The sequence below is a fragment of the Antennarius striatus genome, chromosome 18 (genome assembly GCF_040054535.1).
Source record: "Antennarius striatus isolate MH-2024 chromosome 18, ASM4005453v1, whole genome shotgun sequence".
NCBI lineage: Eukaryota > Metazoa > Chordata > Actinopteri > Lophiiformes > Antennariidae > Antennarius > Antennarius striatus.
The window spans coordinates 2766515-2784796 of record NC_090793.1 but is presented as its reverse complement, the minus strand read 5'-3'; the positions used below and the strand labels follow the sequence as shown (position 1 = coordinate 2784796).

At 42.2% G+C, this 18282-nt stretch overlaps 3 protein-coding genes across 3 annotated transcripts; 1 reads left to right on the top strand and 2 right to left on the bottom strand.

Moving 5' to 3' along the window:
- Positions 1-7924: 7924 nt before the first annotated feature.
- pigr (polymeric immunoglobulin receptor) lies at positions 7925-10053 on the bottom strand. The gene is made up of 5 exons (XM_068340902.1): positions 10036-10053; positions 9133-9508; positions 8964-9045; positions 8645-8871; positions 7925-7938 (listed from the first exon to the last, which is right to left on the bottom strand). The coding sequence occupies exons 1-5, from the start codon at positions 10051-10053 to the stop codon at positions 7925-7927; spliced, it is 717 nt and encodes a 238-aa protein (XP_068197003.1).
- A 1251-nt stretch (positions 10054-11304) lies between these two features.
- dad1 (defender against cell death 1) lies at positions 11305-13572 on the bottom strand. The gene is made up of 3 exons (XM_068340009.1): positions 13273-13572; positions 11807-11970; positions 11305-11493 (listed from the first exon to the last, which is right to left on the bottom strand). The coding sequence occupies exons 1-2, from the start codon at positions 13481-13483 to the stop codon at positions 11840-11842; spliced, it is 342 nt and encodes a 113-aa protein (XP_068196110.1). The 5' UTR covers positions 13484-13572; the 3' UTR covers positions 11305-11493; positions 11807-11839.
- Positions 13573-13747: 175 nt separating this feature from the next.
- On the top strand, positions 13748-17917 carry abhd4 (abhydrolase domain containing 4, N-acyl phospholipase B). Its single transcript, XM_068340008.1, has 8 exons — positions 13748-14034; positions 14739-14824; positions 15153-15257; positions 15332-15620; positions 16079-16263; positions 16339-16450; positions 16868-17054; positions 17145-17917. The coding sequence occupies exons 1-8, from the start codon at positions 13988-13990 to the stop codon at positions 17232-17234; spliced, it is 1101 nt and encodes a 366-aa protein (XP_068196109.1). The 5' UTR covers positions 13748-13987; the 3' UTR covers positions 17235-17917.
- Positions 17918-18282: the final 365 nt, after the last annotated feature.

Below are 18282 nucleotides of genomic sequence, written 5' to 3'. Positions count from 1 at the left end.
CAATTGTTGTCGCCGGTATGTGGAGACAGGATTACGCAGAAACTAGTTCCATCCTTTGGATCAGACACCAAATAAAGGGATGAAGCCAAGATGTTCCAACATTTCCCATAATGCCATATACCGTGGCATTCTGGTGCCATTAATTTACATTAAGGTTTACAGTGATAGATGTTTGTCAGCAGCATAGCTTGACTATAAGTGAATAAAAGTCACTTAAAATAGTCTCCAAAGGTCAAGATTCCATCATCTAGAAAGCAAAGACGACAGTTGCCATGACAATGAGAGTTCTGTACCTCTGTGGTAAAGATATGTATAAAAAGTTACCGGAAAAATTTACTCATGACCCTCAATTGAGACAAATCCTGTGCACAGAGACAAAAAAAATTTTTTGGGAAAAAAACTTATTTCAACCGTGAAAACCAATAAAACATAGATTCCTTCACTTTTAGAATTCCGCTCCGGAAAGAAAACTCCAAAACTTCCTACATGGTGAGGATGATGGATTAAAAGTAGAACTTTTTAAGTAAATGATATCAAATCAAATTTAAAAATAACAAATTTGAAGAATTTTTTTTTCGAGAAAACATTCCCATCCCTACGTTCCCGAGTGGCGGAGATAGGCTTCACCCCACGACTACAGGATTAATATCTGACAACGAGACTTTTCCTCGAAAAGCGTCTCTTTAACTTTAACATCCGTTCAGACGATCCACCGAAATGGATTTTTTGCACCCTTTGCGCTGAATTTGGACACAGGGATCCAAGGATTTATTACACTGCTTGACTCGTGTGAAAGCAGCACAGATTACACAAGAATGCAATTTTTCAGCAGTGTCAAAGTTCTAGTTTCCCCTCAGGCGGGGGAGGCAGAGGGAGTGGGTGGTGAATCAGCAATGCTTCTGTAAAATGTGTACAGTATTTAATCAGAGCGGCGTTTTATAATTCATCGCTCAGTAATTATAGAAAACGTTGCTAAGTGCTGCTGCACGCTAGCTGGAAACACTACAGAGAGATCCTTGTCCCAGAAAACGTCCAGACCCAAGTCGAGCCGGTGCTACACTCGAGATAAAATTACTCCTTTATTCTCTGGAGTGCAGCAACCCCCCCCCGCCCCCCAGGGCATCATCAGTGCCTGAATTACCCGAGTCCCCTTCAAGTAGACTCGGGTCAAAACAGAGGTGTTGCACCAACCAATTGAGCGGCGCTGATGGCGGCGCAGGAGCATGAAATAGATATCGATCCGGTTCTCCAGCATCTCCTCCCCCAGCGGAGGCCCCAAGGGGTTCAATAAGAGACGGTCGGAGGTAGAAGTTGTTTACGCTGGAAATAAAAGTTCACGTGTTAAATAGTCAGTGATGATGAAGGAGAGTCGCCCCCCCCCGAAGCCCCCGACGTCAGTCCGGGTTTATTAAAACGTGCTGCACCGTGATAAACTAGTTTGAACCGAAACAAGAGGAATTAAACTAAACTAACTAAAGCGGTCAAGCTCATTTTGACCGAGGGCCGCATCCGCATAACGTCCTCAAAGGGCCAGATGTAACGAATAAATGTAAGTAAATGTAGCTCAATATAATGTAAAATAAATGTAAAAACTCTTTAGTGTTAAACACAACTGAATTTATGACTTATTTCATTTACAAACATTACAGTTACAGTATTTTCCACACTAAAAGCCTTTAATTTTCTCACAAACTGGCAGTGCGCCTTATAGTCCAGTGTGCCTTATAGTCCAGTGTGCCTTATAGTCCAGTGTGTCTTATAGTCCAGTGTGCCTTATAGTCCAGTGTGTCTTATAGTCCAGTGTGCCTTATAGTCCAGTGTGCCTTATAGTCCAGTGCGCCTTATAGTCCAGTGCGCCTTATAGTCCAGTGCGCCTTACAGTCCAGTGTGCCTTATAGTCCAGTGTGTCTTATAGTCCAGTGTGTCTTATAGTCCAGTGTGCCTTATGGTCCAGTGTGCCTTATAGTCCAGTGTGCCTTATAGTCCAGTGTGCCTTATAGTCCAGTGCGCCTTATAGTCCAGTGTGCCTTATAGTCCAGTGTGCCTTATAGTCCAGTGTGCCTTATAGTCCAGTGTGCCTTATAGTCCAGTGTGCCTTATAGTCCAGTGCGCCTTATAGTCCAGTGCGCCTTATAGTCCAGTGCGCCTTACAGTCCAGTGTGCCTTATAGTCCAGTGTGTCTTATAGTCCAGTGTGTCTTATAGTCCAGTGTGCCTTATGGTCCAGTGTGCCTTATAGTCCAGTGTGCCTTATAGTCCAGTGTGCCTTATAGTCCAGTGCGCCTTATAGTCCAGTGTGCCTTATAGTCCAGTGTGCCTTATAGTCCAGTGTGCCTTATAGTCCAGTGTGCCTTACAGTGCAGAAAATACTATATACTGTACAGTAAAAAAAAAATGTTTGTTTCTCTGTTCTAACATAAATCCTTTAATTTGTCAGGTTATTAAACCCACAGAACTCCATCAATCAAGGATCAAAACTATCCAAGAGAATAAAGAAAAATAACATCAAACACAAGTTAGGACATTAACCTAATTGTTTGTAAATAAAGCTTAGTTACTACCCATGTCTAACTAGACCTGTTAATTCATGCCTTTTTATTCCTATGCCTATTTATTATATTAGTTGGTACTACTTCCAATGTGCTGGTGCTACTTTCTGTGTGCTTTTCCTGTGTTTTTGTGTACTCACTGTGTTTTTGTGTACTCACTGTGTTTTTGTGTACTCACTGTGTTTTTGTGTACTCACTGTGTTGTGTGTAGTGCGACGGAGAATTTAATTTCCCTGACGGAACCGCCTTAAGGGATCAATAAAGTTGTACTCTAATCTCTACTCTACTGCATTGTGGGAAATGTGGTCTTTGGTCTATTTGGTCTTTTGATCTATTTATTTTCAAACACTCTGACCTTTGATGCTCTCATGGGCCACATAAAATGATGTGGGGGGCCACATTTGGCCCCCGGGCCTTGATTTTGGTACATGCGAACTAAAGTAAACCCAGATTATCTGGTATCTTAATTTGAATTACAATTAACTTGGACGACTTCAGTGATCATCTTTAATGAAAGGCACCCCTGCCTGAGGTGTGTGTGGGGGGGGGGTGGCTGCTTGGTCCAGAATATTCCAGGACAGCATTTTGCTGACGCGGTAACTCTTCTACTTCCTGTGAATTCTCTTTGGAACAGAAAGTTTTATGCAGAGACGCTTCTATACGTGATTGTTCCTGAAGCCCGACGCCGTTGCTCCTACATCAGACTTGTCGGACCGGGCCGGACGGAAATAGCAGTAATCTCTCAATATTTTCACAGATAATTGAGTTGTGTTAGTGGAGGCTGCTGCTCAGCCAAGCGGACGGATGCGTTTTCCTCTCTCTGAATGTGAAGGACTGCTCAGATTCAGAAAGGAGTTCAGCAGAAGATTGCAAAAATCATTTCGGATGCTGACGTTTTATTCAATTAAGTTCAATAATTGTTGCATTTCTGGTAAGAAGAAGAAACATTGAGGGGGTATTTTTTGAGATCTGTCCCATCGTTGGACGTCGTCTTTTTTTTTTTATTTTGAACGCAGAGGCGGCCGGCGGCGTTTTCTGACAGGCCGTCAACGCCCGCTTGCTCATTTCTGTCACTTTGCTTTTCGGTGCCGGCGACACAAACACGATGCTTCGCGACCCAGTTGGACCACTTTGGCACAAAAGCCGCTTCACTGACATTTCAAATGTCAGTCGTCATTGTTGGAGGAGGCCCATCAGGAAACGGTCAAAGCGTCCCGCTTCAACAACAAGAAGCTTTTACAGGAATCACCTTTAACCCGTCCAACACGTTATAATTGTATTTGTACGAGAAAAACGACACTTTTTTTTTTTTGGTTTAATGTGTCAAAAAACTACATTTCCCACAATGCAGTAATTTAGCAGTAATTTTAACTTTGACAATATCCCAACTTGTGTTTGATGTTATTTTTCTTTATTCTCTCGGATAGTTTGATCCTTTACCGTTTGAGTTTTGTGGGTTTAATAACCTGACTCATATAACAGAGAAACAAGCAAACATATTCTTTCCATGTCATCGCCCCTCGTGGTGATGAGGAGCGTTTTCTCCAACACACAGGGATCGATAACCTGATTGTGGATGCCTGGTGCTCTGCTTGAAGTTGGAAACAGTTTAAGCCCATCTCCGTGTTTCTCCAGTAGATTTATTGTGCTGTTTGCTTTGAGTACTTCCAGCGCCGAGCCCACCAGGGACCCGGATCTGCAGCCCCGGCCAGTCAAGGCCCTTCATTTGCAGCCTCGTCATGCCCTCGGAGCTGAAGGAAGGCGCTCTGGTAAGTCACAGCGGATCTTATGGTTGAATGGAATCTGGCACCGAGGCTCCGTTTCATTCTGTTTGTGTTTTGTTTTTAATCTTCCGTTACTATAGAAACACTGAGGGGAATTGTGCTTCTTTCTCCACGCAGCTCATGGACCTGTGATGGAGCAACTGAACCAAGACGGTGAAATGAAATGAGTATCGCCGCCTCCGCCCGCCAGTCAGGCTGCAGTTTACGTCCACGTCCGACCAGAATGGTGTCGAGAATGAAGAAGAAGGTTTGATAGGAGTCACAAAAAGATGATGGTTGTTTGATAAATACGATTCTTATCAATAGTTTTTAGAGGACTGATAAAGAGCAATAATCACTGTGAGCGAAATTACAGTTTTCATTTTTGAAGTGTTTTCAAAGATATCATCTGATGTCTTTGAAAAATTCTCTCCTCATCGGTTTCATGTGTGTCAGTGAGACGAAATGAAATGAAATCCGTGTTCAATGATGCAGTGTTTTTACTGATGTTTAAAGGTGGCTTTACAACGGGTACAAACTCTGCTTGTCGAAATCCAGCAGTGGTTCAACTATGACATCATTAACCGCCTGTTTGGAGGGACGACTGACTGATTCACAGACTTCATGAAGAATTACTCACAAAACCCAAAACTGTTTCACTGCGTGAACCTGGACTGTTTCACTGTGTGAACCTGGACTATTTTATTGTGTGAACCTGGACTGTTTCACTATGTGAACCTGGACTGTTTCACTGTGTGAGCCTGGACTGTTTCACTGTGTGAACCTGGACTGTTTCATTGTGTGAACCTGGACTGTTTCACTGTGTGAACCTGGACTGTTTCACTGCGTGAACCTGGACTGTTTCACTGTGTGAACCTGGACTGTTCCATTGTGTGAACCTGAAATCTTTCACTGTGTGAACCTGGACTATTTCACTGCGTGAACCTGGACTGTTCCTCTGTGGTGGTGTGTTCACACCAAAGAGGAAGTGAACCTTCTTCTTCCTTCTTTCTCTGAATTCATAAAAACAACATTTCCATCCATTCGGTAAAATTTCCCAGAGGGCCGTGCAGCCGTGGAAACGCGTTGACTGTTGCTGTGTTCCGTGTGCGTTGCCACGAGGATGTGAAGAACGTAGATCATTAATTAACACGCGGTCCCGTCGGTGCGTCCTGAGATGTTCATCATTAGTGAGCTTTAGCAGCTGTGCACGTCGTTCCTGCTGCTGGGGGGGAGTTGGGGGGGTTGCCGCCGGTGATATCATAAATATCTCCATCATTAATGACGTATGATCTCACCAACCTACATCCCATCAGCTGTTCATCTGAACGCTCAGGGTTTGTTGAGACACGTCAATCTGGTTTGAATCATTTTCTGGAAGCCTGACCCAGAACCTTGTCGAGACATTTACAGACTGCACTGAAATACACCAACACCATCATCATCCTCAACATGTCCTTCATCCTGGCCCTCCAATGTTTCCCAGATGCCCAATCAGCCGATCAACAGATTTATTGACGAGACTCAAAGACGTCAGGAAAGAGAGAGAGGTGCTTAAAGATAACATATTTTACAGAGGGTTGACCTCCATCTAGTGGCAGAAATGATTCTGCTGCGCATATATACGTATATTTAAACTTATATAACTTATAGTATATATTCAGCTCCAGGAGGATCAGAGAAGATCTCAGGTTTTCTGTGAGAACTTTAACAATCGGACAACGTCTATTTAAGTTACCAGCTACAGGTAACAGTAAGAAGCCCTTGTAAAATCCCGTTGTTTAAAAAAGAAGACGAGCTGAAACGATTTTTAGTTTTGCCAAAGAACCCAATGACAGGCCTAAAAAGAAATTGCACACTATTTTGTGGACTAATGAAAGTCAGATTGTTCTTTTTGGGTCTAAGGTCCACAGAAGACCTGCAAACACTGAACTCACACACATGGGGTCATGGACCAGTTTGAGTCCATCAGAATACTAGAATAATAGAATGATAGAAGTCCCGTTGCAGTACGCTGAAGAGGGAACGCTCTTGAAATGGACAATGACTCCAAATACAAAAGCGAGCAAAATCATGTTTCCATACAAAATTCAGGTCATTGATTGGCAGGCACAAACCCTGAACCTTAATCCCATAGAAAATGATGTTTTTGAGGCAAAACCAAAAAAAGCATAGGAATTGTGGAAAGTAGTAGTAAATAGTTCGATCAAAACGTGATCAAACACCTAAATATTAGTTTATAATTGGTAATAATTGGTTCATCTTCAAGCATTTCTGAGTTTACAGTACGCCCTCGCGCATTCGCGCGTCAACGCTCACGACTCCATCTCATTGCGGATTTTTAGTAGGTAGTCACGTGATACCGTAACGGGAATTCTATTGGCTGACGGCATCCGGAAGTGCGCTGCGTTCTGTCAGTCTTGGACTTTCGTGGGACACAAAAGTGCTTTAAACGGTCTGTCAGAGTGTGTGGAAGGTGGTTTAATATCAGTATGGGGAGGGTTCATGAACGTTTAAATTACCGTAAATAATAAGATATATAGAACACGATCTTGATCGCGGATTCCTTAATCACGTGTGGTTCCTGGAGCGCATTAACCGCAAAGAACGAGGACGCATTGTATACAGGTTATACATTTCTGAGTTTATAAATAAAGATGTCAACACTGCTATTTTTTTTAACATTGTTTCTTAATTTTCTATAGAATATAATCTAATCCAATGACTTTTTCCACTTATTTTTGCTTTGAACTCAAATACACAGTGTCCCCAATGTATCTGTGTGCATTAAAATAAACAGTGTTTGAAGAATTTTGAGGTTTTCTCACCTTTTTAAACCTTCTACTGTTATTATGAACATGTCTGCGTATATAAACTACATATTTATAAACTATATATATACAAACTGAAATATAACTAAATGAATTACAACAGAATTGAATTAAAGCACACTTTTATTCAAATCCGGTGCAAAATGTTCAACTACACTGGTTAAAAAATCCACTGTAAATATAACAAACAAATATTACCAGCAGGAAAATCTTAATAATATAAAAGTAGAACAGCTCCAGTGTGGAAAAAAAAAACCCTAAATAGCACATTTTATCATTTGAAATATAATTCTTGTGAATTCAGATTATTTAGGTAACATTTCTCGCAGGACCGGTAGAGATAATAGTCGTCCTGCAAGTGTTTGAGTGTAAAATAGTGAAGATAAAACTAGACGTGTGCTACATGCTATATATAAGCATGACAACAAAAAAAAAGACACCGGGTTTGTAAGAGCAACATAAACCGCTGCCTTCATGCCACCTTGGGGCGAATGACGGACGAAAAACTGGGAGGCAGAAAGAGAAAAAGAGTCTGATCGTCAGTTTGAAACAGACTTAAATCACCACAGATATTTTAACGCCAGCTCGTGATGACCTTCGCTTTCTGCGGCTCATACAGCGGGGCTACATGTCGAGGCCCTGTAACACACAAATAATAACACGGAAGTCTTCCCAAATTGGGAAATGAAAGTAAAGAAATCATAGAGGAGGAGGAGGAGTTTCCTTACTGTTGTTGCAACACAAACAGATGACGACCAGCAGAGAACAAGACGCCAATAAAGTCAGGCTGATAAACCTGAAACACAAACACAGTCGTCTGCTGAACACTTTGGTGGAGGTAGAGACGGTGGAAAAATATGGACCATGTTCCCCTGGGAGAAGTTTGATTTAAAAGAAGAGATGTGACGATCAGGTCTCACCAGTAGCCGGGTGGAGATGGTGGGGCTTCAGAATGACTCCACGTTGAGAGATGATCAACACCTTTATATCACAAATACATATCGATGTTTAAGGATCTTATATCAGCAACCGAAAGCTATTTGATGAAAATAATGATAGCAGTGCAATGATAATTTAAGCTAGTTCGTCCTAAAAACAGGACAACACCCAGCAAAGCCGCCAATCGATAATTGCCGTCGATCAATCACAAATTCTTGTTCTAGAGCAAAACTACTCTATGAGATTTAGTTTGTCAAACTCTAAAAAAAAAAAAGGCTTTAGAAATTAAAATTTGCTTCATATATGATCATTTAAATATTCCTTCATCTTTGGTCAGCGTTGGTCAATTTAACTTTTTTAACTGTATGATTCTGCAATTTTGCAATCGTTGGTCAAAACCTTTTGTTTTAGCACTAAACAGATGGATGCTAGCTGTGGTTGCTAAGGAGCTGGATGACGGAAGTTGCTCGCCAATGACGTATGATGCCCATGTGACCACTGAATGATAAATAACATATATGTCACTTAAAATTAACTTTACTGTCACTTTAAGAGAAACCTACTGGTCCTGAGACTGGGCGTGACCTGAACCTCCACACCTAGCTGCATCTGTCCCACGATGCACCAGTACCAGCCGGCATCGCTCAGCTGCAGATTCCTCAAGGTCACGGTGAACATCCTGTTTCCGTCATCGCAGATCGACACCAAAGCGTCTTTGAAGTTCTCTTCAGGACCTGCCGTCCGACAGGAGCTCCAGTCTCCCATCCGACACCATTTCTTCTTGTTTCCTCTGTAGGGCAGGACATCCCAAAGAACGTCTAATACCCGTAAAGACTCTACACCAGGAGTTTGACGGTAAATCAAACAAACGAGGGCCGATACCTGAGTCGTTCACTGTAATAGCATTTGATTGAGACTTCTTCCCCTACTTCACCAAAAACTTTGTTTTCCGCCACGGACAAACCTGTGGAACCAAAAGTTACGGCAGGTTCACATCCAACACCAGTGAGATGAAATTGAACTCCGTAGTTCATTAAGGGTTATAACTCACCGTGAACGACATTGATGTAGATGAACTTGAAAACATCAGGGGTCCAGCCGTCGCCTACCTCCACGCTACACGAGTACCAGCCTGTATCTGCCTCCGTCAGGTTGTTCATGGTCACAATGGACGCCAGATGGCCCGGAGAGTCCGAGATGCTCACTTTAGCCTCGGCTGGGTCGTCTGAATGGGGGTTATCTGTTCTTGCTAACGTGGTGCACCACACCCTCGTCCTGCCCCAGCACCAGTACTTGACATAGCTGGCGTACTGGGGCTCATAGTGACACGGGACGGTGATCGATCGACCCTCCAGGACGGTTCGCTGCTTGTTGGTGGTCACCATGCAGAAGACGGCTGGTAAAAGACGACAGGTTGAGGGCCGAGGCTAGGACACAGCGAGGCCTCATTGACCTGGGCGACACCCCCGTTTTCGGGGTTTCAGTTTCATTTCTAGCAAAACGCTAACAAACGACTGTCTTTGTTCTCAACTCAAATGGGACTATCCCACTTTGAATGGAGATAAGTTTTTCACACGAAAACGGAAAGAAAAAAAAAGTGTTACCAAAGAATTTCATATATTATTATAAAACAAACACAAAACCCATTAAGAATGTTAGATTTGTCTCCAAGGAGTGATCAATAAAGAAAACAATATTCCTGTCTTCAGTTATTTTATTACTTTATATTATAATAAAGTCAGAATCAATACCTGGAGCCCACAGTAGCAGGATGACGGTGCGTTTAAGGAGCGTCGGCATGTTTCAGAGTGGGTTTATAGGAGTGGAGGATCTTTCATCCGTTAATGGACTCCAGATTCAGGAGCAGATGCATCCCAAGTCATGTGACCTGAAGATGACCCCCCACACACACATACTGTAGATTTTAACCTTGTAGGTGTTGGACAGACTTTACCTCACAACTTAAACTCATTTATCAAAAAGCTATACTAAAGGACGTAGAATTCTATTTATTCCTATAATTATAATTTTTTAAATATTTTTAAACAGCATCGAGGATTTATTAACACCTGCTCCAGAAATGTTCGACGTAAAAAACGACTTTTATCTGTCATTATTTTTATTTTCACAATAAGATTATTTTCATAATAAGAATTCTTTAGAATTTACACACATTACAGAATTTACAGATTCATTTACATTTTCAGACTTTAGCAGATCTTAAGCACAATTTCGTTTTAGTTAGCTAATGCTAATTAGCATCGAGCTCAGACCACAGCTGGTTCAGTAAAGAAAAAAAAAAACGTATGAGGCACACATCTATGTATGCAATTCTGCATTTTCATTCATTTGTAAGAACTTTTCATTTCTTTTGCTAGCCTAAGCTACATTAGCCAAATTTAGCTAACAGTGTGTTCATCCTGTACCTTCACACATTTTTATCTTCTTGTCTTCTTTAACTCACCTGTTTCTGAATTAATACGTTTAATGACACCTTTCCTGCATTCAAACTTCTCTGCAGGTAATTTTGATGTCTGAAAATGTTGGATTTGTTCCATTCAGTAAATTAACAATTATTTCAAGACCCAAACTGTTCTGCCGAAGTTTGTCTCTGAAGAACCAGTCCTTCATGCTTTGGCTACAAATCATAATTCATCTTGTGTGGAAAATGTCAACGGAATTTAAACGGAACTTTCAGAAAACTCAACAGTTGACGGAGTTGCGTGACATTTTTCCCGTGTTCTGACATTTCTTGCTGCTCGGTGAAAAGCTGCTTTATGTTGTTGTTGTTTTTTGTTCGAACAGACTTGTAGTAGATTTTCTCAGGGGGAAAAAAAAAAAAATCTGCTCAAAACGTCAGGAGAAACCTTTAGTGTGAACAGCTTTGACAACATGCCTTCAAATGTTTGTTTCAAATGATTTTACTGTGGTTTTATACATCATTTATGGTTGAACCCAGATGTTAATAGACTATAATTGTAATTTTTTTTTAAAATTAGAACTCCTTTCTAGTAGAATAAAATGTTTGGGAATCTTTTTCTTTGCTAAATACCCAACGTTCAACACTTCTCACATGTCGCTCTAAAGCCTGAGAAAATATTTACAGCTGCAGAAATTTATCTTTGACTGAATCTTCAAATTATTGATTAGATGTATTTTAGCGGTCACTTTTTTTTTTCCATCACTGATAACTGAAAGCAACTGAGTCATTAGTCACAAGAGCTCCATTTCTGGTTTTATTTCTTATTCTCAAAAATGGAATTCTTTACAAATCTTAACCTAAAAAAAATTAATCAACAATTTACTTGTAAGAAAATTGTACTGCATCATGTCTGACATTGTGAAACTAATGCCGTGTGAAGCTTGGATGGAGCGAATCTCCGGCAGAAGAGCAGATGTAGTTTTTTGTGATCTGTGGAAAAGAAGAAGAGGTCACAACGTTAAACAACAGAAAGGAAATGAAGTCTCCACCTGTGTGCAAGTCTAAAAATTTCAATAACACTTATCTAGCAGAGCAAAAGAAATATACGTGCTATCGTATATCTTGGAAGTGACGCTGAAGTCCGATTTATCACACATGGAGCTGTTGTTACTGACAGTGTAGTGATGGGAATGGCTAATGTGACGATGAGGGGGAGGGAAGAGGCCGAGCACGCCGTGGACGTGAATAGCCAGGCTGAGAACAAATACGACCAACGGTTTATGAGAAACGAAGGAATACACACCATCTGGGTGGAGGACGCTGAATGATGTCTGTTTCAACCAATGAAGTTCATCACAACCAGGTGGAGGACTGTGTGAGCAAACAGGAAGTCAGCGAAGGCTCTCTCTGGTGAGATGGAAAGGAACTCTCCTTTGTTCTGTGGGTTGATCTGGATACGGAGACACACTGAGGAAAACACAAAGACATGAAGGACATCAGTTTAGTTCTCCACTGATTGATACTGATGTTATCATTTGTGGAATTATGGTGCATTTTATGTTTGGGCCTAACAAAATCTGGAGGAAATTAATGTAGTTCCATTCATTCTCATGAAAGCTGGAGCTCAATATTCACATTTCTTCCTCATTGTGTACATTTAAAGCCAAGCGATCCATCAAATAGATGACGAGTATAAACACACAAAAGCTCACCCGGATTGATGCACAATGTTTTCAAATTGAGATCTGAGTCACGCGTTTCTCATTCTATGTCTGAATAGCAAAAAGAATTCATTTTTGTTGTTGTAAATTTAGCATTTAACATTTTATTGGTTACATCCATCTAAATGTAATCCAACAGGGCTGTGACTCATCTGGTTTCACTGGTATTTGGGGAAATATTAAATTGCATGTTGCTCTTTGTTTTATTGATTTATAGGAATAAGTGGAGCAGATTCCTTTGCAACATTTATATGTCAGACATTAATGTGACTAACAGCTCTCTTAATTTAACAATATCAAACCAGATATTAAAACTACAAACTCTGGATTTACTGTAGTATTCATTATTTACAGTCATAATAAAATTATTATTAATATTGTATTAATGCATAATAAATATACCAGTGTGATGACTTGCAATAGGAACACACAAATTAAAACGTTCAGATTGAATTAACACAAAAAATAACATTGAATGAAGCTAGCATTTACTGTACTGATAGCTCAGTGCTATCAGTGTCATTAGAGCTAACGGCTAACTAGGCTAAGGGCTAGCAGAGTTAGGTGCAGTCAGAGCTAAAGGCTGACAGGGCTAAAGGCTAACAGAGCTAAAGGCTGACAGGGCTAAAGGCTAACAGAGCTAAAGGCTGACAGGGCTAAAGGCTAACAGAGCTATAGGCTGACAGGGCTAAAGGCTAACAGAGCTAAAGGCTAACAGAGCTAAAGGGTAACAGAGCTAAAGGCTAACAGAGCTAAAGGCTGACAGGGCTAAAGGCTAACAGAGCTCAAGGCTAACAGAGCTAGCTGCCAAAATAGCAACAGGAACACATCCTATGATGATAATAAAGATAGTTTCTATTTAATTTTAGTGTTTTTAACATTTATATTCAAATAAAGTAAATTTATTTTCCGCGCAATCATAATTTATTACTCCGTGACGTTGTTAGCTTAGCTAGCCTAACTCGATATCGCCGACTGGACGTCCAACATCTTTCCAAATCAACTCGAACTGACGGGAGTTTTTATCCGGACTCGAACCCAAACCGACCTGCGAGGATGAAGGCCCCCACGCAGGAGATGAAGCCGGACAGAAAGCTGTTGAAGGGGAAGGTGCCGACCAGCAGGCAGTAGAGGAACTGAAGCGCTCCTGTCAGCAGGATGTAGAGCAGATAAGCGTCCACCACCTTCAGCCTGTTGGGCGTCGAGCTGCTGTACTCCTCCAGAAACCGGGAGATCACCGATAACACCGAGTTCGACATGATTCTCACGTCTAATCAGGACCAAACCGGATCAACAGCGGTTCCGTCGCAGTCAAATGAGTGACGTGTCCCAGTAACCGGAAGTGGCTTCGGTCCCACACAAAATATCTTCCGAAACCCCAACAGAGAGATGGAAAAGGAATAAAGATGACCCACTCGGAAAGGAATCGGAATTCTTCATCCGATGTTGCATTTTAGTGCTCAGACCGTCCACACAACATTTTTGAATCTTTATTTTACAAGTTATAACACTTAATAACACGTTTTTGAAACAGAAATTAATCCGGTGCGTGAATTGGTAAATCTTAAGTAACCATTTATGCGGGGCGACGCTTTCTTGCGTACATGTGAGGAGTCTTCATGATAGAAGATCTTTGTTTCCGGTCAGCTGACCCACGATTTCCGACGTTACAAAACATTCCATCAACAGACCTCGTTTGTAGTACAGTAACCACAGACGGAAGGAAGGTCTAACCGGCTGCTGTCGGTGAAATATGTCCGCAGATGGATCCCGCTACAACCGCAGCTCCGATTCACGATTGTGACGCAGAGTAAGTCCGTCCGGAACTTTACGTGTGTCTACTTGTGTTGTTGTTTCTCTCCGGGACATGTTGACTTCCCCATACTGCTGTGTCATTGCACCTGAGTCACACATGGAGTGTGAACAGGTGACACAATTCCTCTCATTCTTACCTGCTTTTTTTTTTGTTTTTTTGTTTCATCGTTACTTCCGTTACACACCGGTAATATTAATGTGAAAGCAACAGTTCTAACATTAGGAATTAAATATCCACTCACCAACTTCCTGTGTCACTTCCGTTGCACGTGTGACGTTATGGTGATGTAATAATAATGACTACAGCAGCGAACTGTGTGTTCATGTTTATAATAAATGAGATTGTTTAAATCGGCTTCTATTCACATTAGCATGTCGTTTGCTGCTCCTCATTGAGTGACGTGGAATGACTCAGCAAATGTCAGTATAGAAGTACCAGGATGATGGAACCTGGTTCTGATCCAAGGGGGAACCCAGTACGTTTACCATGAATAAGGCGACCCGCTCTTGGTTCCGCTTCCTTTATCAACATTTGTTGTTGCAACGAAGAGAATTGGCGTATTCCGAATAGATGCTACTAATTCAAACACGACAGTGTGTTGACCTCTTGACCCTCGGTGACCTGTTAGCCGTGGATCCGTTCTATCTTTGGCTCTACCAGTTGTGGTTTTCATGCTTTTCGTTCTGTCTTTCTTTCAGGTCTAGTTCAGTCTGGAACTGGTGGCCTTCCTGGCGACCGACCTCCATGTCCCTTTTAAAGACTACAGAGTCCAAGATTCTTGCTTGTAAGAACATTTTGAATCATAACTCTTCTCAGAGTACAATGAAAAATTACTTAAATTCACCTTAAATCTGAGCAACAACTTGAAATAATTTAGGCCCATATCTTCTTGTCAACAACATCTCGTCTTGATTTATTAAATATTACTTAAAAAATCAATACTGTATGGAAGAGATACTGTGAAAATATATTATCACCCCTATGTAAAGCTAACATAAGCATAGTAAAGCTTTTGTCCTTGATACAAAAGCTGCCCAGCCTTTATCTCCAGTCTTTATCTGGATCTATTGTGAAATTAACCTCACTGAGGGTCTGTTTGTCTTGTCTGGCAGGTATTCAGAGCGACCTATGGGCCCGGTTTGTGACTCTACCCAACCAAGATCGAATATGGACTCTGACCCTTACCAATAAAGTGGTGCAGAAACCTGTAGAACAAGGTACCGCCTTTGTCCTTGCTTTGCCTGTTTGTCAAAGATTCTCGGTGCTCATGTAACTACCCTCTTTCCTCAAGCCGCGAAGACTCCTCTGGTGATGGTCCACGGCTTTGGAGGAGGTGTAGGCCTGTGGATCCGCAACCTGGAGGCCTTGAGTCGGTCGCGGCCCGTTTACGCCTTTGACCTCCTGGGCTTTGGGAGGAGCTCCAGGCCGCCGTTCCCATCGGATGCCGCCAATGCAGAAGAGCAGTTTGTGAACTCTATTGAGCAGTGGAGGCAGTCTGTCGGCCTGGAGAACATGATTCTACTCGGACACAGTCTGGGAGGATACCTGGCAACCTCATACGCCATCCAGTACCCGTCCAGGTAAGGATGCCCTTCCTGACGCAACCCTCTGTATTTATCTGGGCTTGGGACCGGCACAATAAGACACTGGCTTGTGTCCTCTTGTGGCTACATTTAAGGATGCTAGTAAGACATAGTGAAAAATATGTGGGGAAGTGACAGACTTTATGGATTTATGGATTTTTTTTTTACTCATTTGATGTGAAAAGACAATGGTGAATGTTTGAACAGCAAACATTGACCTTCCTCCCATCGACGTTGGGTACCGTTGGCTTCTGAACTGAGACAGTACCCTTACCTTTACTTTCCTGTTCTTTGGTTACCGTTCAAAGACTGTGGGGCAGCTCTAACCAGCTTTTACCCAGGTGGACTGTTGCATCTGAACGTAACCTGTATAGAAGTTATACAGTGCCAGACTCTACCTGTGTGAGGGCGGATCGATGGCACAAATTATGATGTGTTCTGTTCTCCTCTGCCAGGGTGTCCCATCTCATCCTGGTCGACCCCTGGGGTTTCCCAGAGAGACAGCAGACCCCAGAGGCTCCTGGGGCTCAGGGGGCGGAGGTGGTGAAGAGGCCAAGTGCTCCTCGCTGGGTTAAAGCTATCGCATCCGTAGTTTCCCTCTTCAACCCCCTGGCCGTCATCAGAGCGGCAGGACCATGGGGTAAGATGCCTGACAGTCCATTTAACCATGCACTCAGCCACATGTGCTTAGACTCACTCCCTGTTACGGCTTCAGGTCCAGGATTGGTGAACAGATTCCGTCCTGATTTCAAAAGGAAATTTGAAGATTTGTTTGATGATGACACTATGACGCAGTACATCTACCACTGTAATGCACAAACCCCCAGGTGAGCCAGTGAACACATCACCGAATCACAGAACTTGTTTAGATATCCTAAAGTGTAAGGAGTTCAGTCATTTCAGCTGAGACGGGAAGGAGTCGATTTAGTTTGCATCTGTGCCTTTTACGCACAAGAAACAGCTTTGAATTAATTTCCAACATGACACAAGATCCAAAGTTAATTAATGCTATGTGTTTTGATACATATCAAAAAAGTTCAAGCTTCGTGCAGTGAAACAGTCCAGGTTCACACAGTGAAACAGTCCAGGTTTATACAGTGAAACAGTCCAGGTTTATACAGTGAAACAGTCCAGGTTCACACAGTGCAACAGTCTTGAATGTGATGTCAGAGCCCATTGTAATGAGCACACAGTGCTTTAATGTCTCCTGACTGACCTCCTACCACCTTCCCCATCCCTCCCAGTGGTGAGGTGGGATTCCGGGCCATGACAGAGTCTCTCGGCTGGGCAAAGAGGCCCATGCTCCACCGGATTCACCTGCTGCCCCCTTCCATGCCTGTAACCATGCTATACGGAGCACGATCCTGGGTGGACAGCTCATCCGGAGATAGAGTAGTCCAGATCAGGAGCGACGCCCTAAGCAAAGTGGTGGTGAGTCATGAGGAAGACATTATCCAATCAGGAGTCTTTTAATTCAATGACCTTGTGTTTAATGCGTGCCTGATCTGTGGCCCTGTGCAGCTGATAAACGACGCCTCTCATCACGTGTACGCCGACCAGCCAGAGGAGTTCAACAGAGTGGTGGAGTCGATATGCAGCTCAACAGACTGACGCTGGTCCGAACATGGAAATGTTTTCACCTGAAGCATGCTGGTTGGTCTGCATCTGTAGGTCTCATCTAGTTCAACGGTTGAATGTATTTATTACCTTTATTTCTGTATTAAACTAACTGAATTTAAGTGTTTTCGATTTAACCTACCTTGTTAGGAAACAATTTTTTTTAATGCTGTATTGTTGGTTTTATTTGACACTAATAATTGAGCCACTACTTGAAGAAGAAGAGGAAAGAAGAAGAAGTGTTCTTCAATAATCCCCTTGGAGGAATTCTTTCCACTCAGTCTATATTTTTACATGCATAAACATATATATGTGTGTGTACATAAGTATATATATTCGTGTAGAGTGGCGGATGGCTCCATAATGGTGCGCCCCAGCTCATAGGGGGGCGATGCCTTGTTCAAGGGCACTTCGGCAGTGCTTAGGAGGTGAACTGGTGTCTCTCCAGCTGCCGGTTCGGACTGCAAACGTTTTTTGGTCCAGACTGACCACAGTCCGGTCCCCAGCATAAGACCTAGTGGACTAAGACTGCCGACCCCAATGGTCTCTACTGTTTAACCCGTTATACCATTAATGAGTCAATCACACACTGCTGTTTTTCATATAGGATCAAACTATGTTGTATTTTATACCGTGACAATTAAAGTTTATTTTACAAAGTATTTCCATCGCGTGTCGCCGATGAGATGCACTCTGTCTTTTGACCTGCAGAGGTCGGTAAAGTTTAACTGTGAGCTTTACGTAGAAAATCAGAGATTGTCATCATGTTCGATAATGTTGTGTCTGCAGACCAACAGTAACAGGACATACGGAAGAAAAACACACATTTTACACATGTTTAACATTCATAGCATGACTTTGAGAACAAAGGAAGTAACTTCATCTCCAAGCAGGTCAAAGTTAAAAAAAACATCCACTATCGCACATTCCAGAACCGGGGAATCACGTCAGTCATCAATATCATGAATGAAGATCAACAAAGGCGTGTCACCGGCCTGAAGTTACGCATTCTGAACGAGTCGCTGCACAGATAACCAACCGT

Excerpts from the sequence above, each read along its gene's own strand:
- pigr (XM_068340902.1), bottom strand. Across the intron at positions 9,046-9,132 it reads CTACATCAATGTCGTTCACG|GTTTGTCCGTGGCGGAAAAC; the intron begins GTGAGTTATAAC and ends TTGGTTCCACAG. Across the intron at positions 8,872-8,963 it reads TATTACAGTGAACGACTCAG|AGGAAACAAGAAGAAATGGT; the intron begins GTATCGGCCCTC and ends CCTGCCCTACAG.
- dad1 (XM_068340009.1), bottom strand. The coding sequence starts at position 13,483 with ATGTCGAACTCGGTGTTATCGGTGATCTCCCGGTTTCTGGAGGAGTAC. Across the intron at positions 11,971-13,272 it reads GGGGGCCTTCATCCTCGCAG|TGTGTCTCCGTATCCAGATC; the intron begins GTCGGTTTGGGT and ends TGTTTTCCTCAG.
- abhd4 (XM_068340008.1), top strand. The coding sequence starts at position 13,988 with ATGGATCCCGCTACAACCGCAGCTCCGATTCACGATTGTGACGCAGA. Across the intron at positions 14,035-14,738 it reads ATTCACGATTGTGACGCAGA|GTCTAGTTCAGTCTGGAACT; the intron begins GTAAGTCCGTCC and ends TCTTTCTTTCAG. Across the intron at positions 15,621-16,078 it reads GCCATCCAGTACCCGTCCAG|GGTGTCCCATCTCATCCTGG; the intron begins GTAAGGATGCCC and ends CTCCTCTGCCAG.